This window comes from Lingula anatina, chromosome 9 (genome assembly GCF_051362555.1).
Source record: "Lingula anatina isolate TDL-2025a chromosome 9, LinAna3.0, whole genome shotgun sequence".
Lineage (NCBI taxonomy): Eukaryota > Metazoa > Brachiopoda > Lingulata > Lingulida > Lingulidae > Lingula > Lingula anatina.
The window spans coordinates 2,653,119-2,660,702 of NC_141775.1; the positions used below are offsets into that span (position 1 = coordinate 2,653,119).

At 37.3% G+C, this 7,584-nt stretch overlaps 1 protein-coding gene across 2 annotated transcripts; it reads left to right on the forward strand.

Annotated features, from left to right (window-relative positions):
• The first annotated feature begins 1,690 nt into the window (after positions 1-1,690).
• On the forward strand, positions 1,691-6,374 carry LOC106160355 (carbohydrate sulfotransferase 11). 2 transcript variants are annotated; one of them, XM_013536935.2, is made up of 3 exons: positions 1,691-1,842; positions 4,170-4,294; positions 4,844-6,374. In XM_013536935.2, the coding sequence occupies exons 1-3, from the start codon at positions 1,838-1,840 to the stop codon at positions 5,905-5,907; spliced, it is 1,194 nt and encodes a 397-aa protein (XP_013392389.2). In that variant the 5' UTR covers positions 1,691-1,837; the 3' UTR covers positions 5,908-6,374. The 2 variants fall into 2 exon arrangements, with proteins under 2 accessions (XP_013392389.2, XP_086851536.1); XM_086995410.1 differs by lacking the exon at positions 1,691-1,842 and adding an exon at positions 1,885-2,051.
• The last annotated feature ends 1,210 nt before the right edge of the window (positions 6,375-7,584 follow it).

Here is a 7,584-nt window from a genome sequence, read left to right on the forward strand (position 1 = left end):
GACGTAAAACTAAAAAGTCTTGGAGAAATGAATATTCAAATAATATTAAATAGGCATCTTGTAACGAATTAAACGCTATTAATTTTAAAACTTTGTCTATATCTAATTTCGTTACTTGAAATTATATATTGGTAAAATGTTGGATCATAGCCATATTTAAATAGGCCCTACACTAGAACTTTAATAATAAAAAAAAAAAAAAAAATATATATATATATATATATATATATATATATATATATATATATATATATATATATATATATATATATATATATAATTATTATTATTATTATTATTATTTTTATTATAAAAAGGTGCCCTGTACGAAATTTACCCACCATCATGACTTTTCCTCGACAAAAAAAAATTTTCTCCTATTCACGAATAAGTGCTGGACGCCTACCTGCACCTCAATTCGATATTTTATTCTATTTATAATTTTATATTTCAATTCTTAATGGCTGGCCAGTCATTTGGGTTCTAAGAACAGCCATGTCTTCCTGTGCAGTCCATCCTTTTGACGCAACGTACTTTTATTTAAATGGTTTATTGTTTTTAAGGTCTGAATTGGGAAATATTTGTAGCTTTGCAGAATTCATGTATGCAGACGTGGAAGGGATTTTCAAACGCGCACAGTACAGTAAACCTTTAAAGATACGAGTAATGGCACTCGAGTTAAGATTAAATGATAACAGTTTATAAAAGAGTTTTTATACAAAGACACTGATTGTATGGCATTATATTTTGACCATTGTCCATATTGTTGGCGGCGCAGACTGACACTTCCGATGTTCACCCTATGACTGCCGCTGTAAATGGTTAATTGGTAAAATAAGTTTAATATTATTATGATCTTTCATTGTACATGTAGATATAAATTGCTTATCCACACTTTTGTTTTACCATGGGTTTTGTTTCTTTCAAAAAATCTTTCAGCAATCAGCGTGATCGGATAATTTTAACAAAAGTTATACGTTTTTTCTATGCATTTTATATTTTACAGTATTTTGGTGACGCTCGCCCCGTAGCGTCAAGCTGTAATTTTGTTTTACTTCAAATTTTTTGAGTGCTTTTTGTGGTAAAGGGAGTGACTTTTTGCCAGCTTTGCTGTCTTGTTGTTTTTAATTTCCTTTACAGATTATCATTTTCATATTCACAATTTAAAAAAAGGTCAATTGATGACATATAGCCACAGTATGAAGTTTGATTTACAGAAATTACGGTTTTAAAGTCGTGGTTAATGTTTTCTACAATAACAACTAAAACTCACATGTACTGATCGCAATTTGCGGAGGGCATTTGCACAGTTACTGGCCTTTTCGCGAAGTGAAATAGGTAATTGCATAAAATTCCTGGTCTAATATACGTTTAGATAGGTGTTCTTATCTGTATCAGCCTCTGCGGGTAAGCAGAAATTCGATTGTTTGATTTAATCAGGCAATTTTGAAACGTCGACACAAAAGTTCAAACCATTGTGCTTCTTTTTCAAGTGTATACCAGTACCTCCGTCTATACGGGTATCAAATTAAGTCATGTGCACGGCAGTATGTTCATCTACCACTGAAACACATGTCGACAGCTCTGAAGCTACACATATTCAGCAGCGTCAACGCGCTAAATATTTCAAAAGTCAAGTATTAACGGCCAATCAGAACGCCGCGCGCTGTTTCTCTGTAGTTAGCGTTCGCCGCGCTGAATAATTTAAACTCATACTGGTTGAAAGTTTGGCGTTGTAACAAGCAGTGACATTGGATGCTGCTGAAGGTAATCCGCTGTCTTCAGTCGTCTTCTTCCATACAGGTCGCTGTCGTTTTGGCCGCCTTCATCCCGCTGTATGAGGTAAGCAGGGTGGTCCTAGTGACTCAGTTCAGGGTCGGTTCTTGTCCGCGGTGGATTAACACAAGGCGTGGTTGGCACTGCGTCGCGATAGAAAAAATGAACGTGGGCCGTTACCGAGCGACACGTGGCAACATTCTGTTACATGGTGCGCTCCATTCGGAAGCTTTATCTGACGCTTTTGATGTCGAGAAATGCCCAACTAAACAGAGGTAAATTACTGAAGACAAGAAAGGGTACACTTCGAAAAGGTTTGGACTAGAATTAGCCTTTTCAAATGCGTTTTTAGGAATTGCGTACCTATAAAAATATGTTTTCTTTGAAGGAGTTGGAATAGGCTAACTGTCCATACAAAAAAAAAAAAAAAAAAAGATACCCGACGATATTTTTAAAACCATTTTACTAAAAGTTTAGTTTTAAAGTCAATTGTTGTATCAGTGGTGGTGAAAATAGGCTTAAATAATACCTAAATATAGTTTGGTCATTTACGGCCCGTTTGATAGGGAGACAGTCGCTATGCACGGCGCGGTTTGGGAATCATAAATAGTAGCTTAAATTTTATACAATTTTCGGAGTATCATGAAAAAGCATTTTCACTTGTATTTGAAGAAGATAATAGAATGAACACTGAGACGCTGATAAATGTGACGTTTATAGTTAAATGGATTCCACAATTCCGCTTTGCAACCTGGTTCTATATCATGTGGTAAGATTGAGAAGAAAAGTCGTTCACATTAGTCAACTGAAACTCAATCATCTTGACATTGTTAATACGTATCTAGTCAGTTTTTGTGAATCGCTGTACTGTTGATCAAATCAAGTTTAAGGTCCCAATGATCAATCCAGGTAAAACGTATTAATAGCCAAAAAGAGGTGAGTTAAATGGAGTCGCGCTGGTATTTTGTTATCCAAAATTTTATAACATATTCATTTACGTCAGCAGAAGACTGCATATTAAATGCGTTTAGGCCTAAATGTTTAAACAAAGATCACCACCCCCACTAAAAAGCAGCATTATTGCAAGAAGACATGGATGCCATGCATGTTACGCGTGCACTAAAGAAAAAGGAGGTCGAAAGACCGCATATTTATTAAATATTTCTATGTCAGGAACTCGACAGTAATGGTGGGTAAGTTAGAAGTTGTTGCTGGTGACGTCATGAAATTTCAAATTTGTTAATATGGTTTGGGGAATAATCATATGAATTGTAACTTAAAAAAATTTTTTTGACAACGTGCATTTAACAGACAGGTCCAAGGTGCGTTAATTTATTGTTATAACAGTCATGGTCTCAGAAACTAAAAGAGAAGGGAGCGCGTGAAATCAACACCCTATCCCCTTTGACTTTGCCAATATTACAGAACGGAATTTTCAATAGATAGCCTACCGGTAACCATTTGGTCTGAATGACTTAATTATCAGTTAAATATGTAGCTTTCATTTGCCGCAGCTTATGCTATGCACGTATGAAAGCTGACGTTCATTAATGTGTCGTCATTAATTTTTAATCATATCGATCGTTTAATATTGTTGGGCATTTAAAGGCGTTTTAAAACGACTTTAATATCATCTCTAAAGGCGATTTTTCTGTTCGTAAATTATTGCATGAAAATGTAGTATCATGGCATTTTCTGTAATTTTGTCTAAAAGCAAGACATCGTATTTACAAATCTAGTGGTAGGCCTAGCACGCCTTCACAACGTATCTTGTTGATTATTATTTATAAATGTACAAAGTTTGGCTGTCTTGCTGTACATGTGGAGGTGTTTTAACTGTGTTCCTGGTTAATTATCAGAATTGTGCACTGTCAGAAATACGTGATTAATTAATCAGATATAATAATAATGAGTATATCTACTTTTTATACACCCTTTTTTCAATTGTTTTGATAAATGATATACAACTTTATCTTAAGAAAGGCAGATATGACATCCCGTCTCCCAAGTGGCAACTTTCAACTGTTTATCACAGTGGGCAAAAACACTTCATTTAAATATACTAGTTAAGCCGGTGTGACTGAAATGGTCGTCCGGTACAAATCTCAGTCCGTTCCCCATTACTTGATACAGGCATAGAAGTATGACGTTAGTCCCATATATTAACCCCAACCTGTAGTAATCATATGGGAACCCGGACTTTTATTCGTAGGACTACCATTCCTGTCACACCTGTCTTAAAACTCGTTCTGTACCCGTCTCTGCTTTCCTCCTTTATAATTACTTTTTTTTTAATTTTTCTTTCGGAATGCCTTCAACGTTCAACCAAAAATGTTGTCATTGGCATATTACATATCTTAAATCTTGCTCTTTTTATTCTTTTCATTTTTCAGAATGCGTGTGAAATCGATATTCCGCCGTATTCCGCCAGGAGTTCGTTACCTTGTGCGGATCCTGGCCGTGTCTGTCCTGTTCATCACCTTACTGGCCTTGTTTTCTCATAGTATGGGGGGAGAGGGTAAGTATGGGGGGATTTGAGTGCTTTAAGGTAAAGATGGCTTTATTTATTTATTTTTTGGCGTGAATTGGCATATTCTAGTAGGCCTACTACAATGTTAATCTGGAACATACATGTATACGTGACTTAATCCTACTATGAACGTGACCCCTGTTTCCATCCTTGCATATCACTTTAATTACCACTATCTAACAACTTGTCCTTTTCCTCCACTCAAAACGCTGTTAAGTCAAGCCTCTTCGTGATTTGATTTTGGATTTCCTTTGATTCGAACCAAAGTCCTTGCCATTTCCCCAGATTACCCCATGATCAGTTACTGCATATCTTCTTTAAGTCTGCTGTTTTATTACAACTACTGCAAGTTAAATGCACTAGGCAAACATCTTAGGTCAATTTCAATTTAAAACTTTGACGGCCATTCTATAGCAAAATACTCTAATTTTGCTTACAAAGAAATAACCAAGAGCAAACCTAAAAATTTTCGTATATATTTCCTCATTATGGAAAAGACTTCTTGACGTAGGACATATTTCCTTATTATGTTTTCAGACGAGATAGCCCAAGGAGCGGCCGCTAACGCACGCCGGGTCCGGAGGATGGAGAAAGTGTGCGAGATGCAAGGTTTGGCTGAAGGAACATCCAAGCTAATGTCAAAGCTGCGAGAACCGGAAGGATTGATTTTGCCCATCCAGTTCGTAGTCGACGACGTCTTTAACGTTCTTTACTGCCAAATCCCTAAGGCTGGCTCCACAAATGTGAAGCGAACTTTTCTTTTAGCGCATGCGCTGAAGAACGATACCGAGGCAGCCAAGAAGGACGTCATCGACCTTCAGGACATGAGCCCTGATCAAACCTGGAAGAACACCAAAGTAGAGTTTTCCAGGCTCACAGAGAAAACGGACGAGGAAGCAGCGAGAATATTAAGCAACTACACCCGTATGATCATAGCCAGGCATCCGTTTGAGCGGCTCCTGTCGTTTTATAAAATGTTGTTTGTTGCCAGTGGTTACGAAGATTTCAGCATGAAGGTCAACACTGTGAACCTGTATCGTCAGATTTGCGAGAGGTACGGATGGGAACCACCCCCTAAAAATATCAAAATGATCACGGAGCCGATCAAACTACCTTTCCCGACCTTCGTACAGTACGTCATCGATCACGACATCCGCACGCGCAGGGGGGAGTGGCAAATCAACCACAATTTGGACGCTCATTGGCTGCCCATGTGGAGGCAGTGCTGGCCTTGCACCGCCCACTTTGACGTGATTGGTCAAGCCGAGACCATGGACCGCGACATCGCTTTTATCACACGAAAACTTGGCGTCAAGCAGCGCATAGTTTACCCTGATGATTTAAAAAGGCGCACCGCCAGTGAGGTTCCTATCTGGTTTTCACAGAACATTACTTGCAATCAACTCGAAGCCTTAAATGAACTTTATTCTCTAGATTTCGATTTATTTGGATACGCTCCATTTGATATTAAATCCGTGGACTGTATATGGGAAGACCCGGCAGCCATACGGAAGAGGGCGGCCTCGATACCAATTCAAAATCCGGCAGGAGCGCCGGCAGCACCTGCTGCTGGCGCGGCGCCAAATCCACCTGCGGCATAGTGGCGCCGCCTAGACTGAATCTGTGACGTAACTATCTGTGCTTTTAAGCTGTTCTCAATAGTGCGGTCTCAAAACTTTGTCCAGTTTCTTGTTCTTTTTCCCTTCCCCGTTTCACTTGTTTGCATATTGTCTAGCGCACAAGGGTACGTTCTTAGACAATGCAAAAACTTGTGACGCCACACACTCCTTAGCACACAATGTCAATTTGTGCTAGAAATCTGACGTCACGTAGCTCTCTTCCAGATAAATCTTCCAGCTCCTTTTTGCAGTCAAAATTGGGATTCGTCACGTGTTTTTATTCAATGTGTATACGTCGAGGGATAGTTTGAGTAGAAAAAAATTGTGAATAAATGTAAAACCAGTGTAGTATTTAACAAATTTTTACGGCCTACTGAGAAGTGGAAATAATAAGTGGAAATAATGTATGGATATCAGAAGACGTTTTACAATAAAATTATTGAAATAGAGTGGCGTTTGATTTGAAGATAAAGATCGGCATTGACTGTTATTTTTCACCTTTGAGTGTGGATTGCCAATGGAAGTAAGAGAAACATGACAGTTGACATCCGATGGAAGATGTGCGATGGATTAATTCCCGGACAGATGCTTTTAACAGGAGTAGATGTCCCCATGTTAATGCCAATGTCTCTGCACATACACAATAGAAAAAGTATCTTTAAAAATACAAAAGAGGTAAACATTTTATTTTCTTTTATTTCCCAAATCCCAGTCAGCTTGGACCACAGAAAGTACTCCTGCATTTAAATTTCCTAATCAGTTGACTGCTTTTGCTGCAAGAAATGACACTAAATCTTCACATATCTCAAAATGAATAATTATCTTCTGGAGTGCAAACAGGAAGATTGTAGAGTACAAAGTGGAACTTTTTATAGCTGTACAAGTCCTGCCATTCTCACCAGTGTTACAGTCAGTTTAGGTCTGCAAATCCATAAATTCTTACAAAACTGGACTATCAAACTATAACAATATCAGTCAATGCTGAAGAATGGTAGTACAGGGACTACTTTAATATTGCATGTTACAGAAAACAAATTGACTAGTAATAACATATAACTACCAGTGGTGTCTATACTGAGTTTAGAACAGGCACAAACTGGATTTTTTTATCCTTTTTTAAAATACAAAATTTCAGGTCTACGAACATATTTTTCAAGATGTATCACTCATCCAAAATGTGGTTTCCAGCAAAACACTAACTTCTCTTACGTAACATTAATTTTTTTAGTAATAAAAATTAAACCATTTTGGGGTAATTTTATCCTGGTATTGGTACAGCTGTAATCCCACAAAACTACCAATGTCTACTGATACAACAATATACTATTTCATAAAAACCAAAGTATTATGAAAAATGGACACTTCTACCCATGTTAGAACTTCTGTACATAGCACCAAAATTCCCTGTTGCCTTTCATCATTCAAAACTGTCAAACACACCAGAGTTTCTGTGATAATACTTAAAGAAAGTTTCATGTTCTACAGGTTAGCATGCCTTCTTTACCAATTCTCTGATACAAAAGGTATTCTATTTCTATGGTACTATTCCAAATGAGACTTTCTTTTAGCATTAAGATATAAAATTCGTTTACAGTGGACACTTTCAAAACACATGAAAATCATTTTCTGCTAATTTAAGTTGATCACGATGTACCAAAA

Coding starts and splice junctions, on each gene's coding strand:
- LOC106160355 (XM_086995410.1), top strand. CDS start 1,939: ATGAACGTGGGCCGTTACCGAGCGACACGTGGCAACATTCTGTTACAT. Junction 2,052..4,169: donor AAATGCCCAACTAAACAGAG/GTAAATTACTGA, acceptor TTCATTTTTCAG/AATGCGTGTGAAATCGATAT. Junction 4,295..4,843: donor TCATAGTATGGGGGGAGAGG/GTAAGTATGGGG, acceptor TTATGTTTTCAG/ACGAGATAGCCCAAGGAGCG.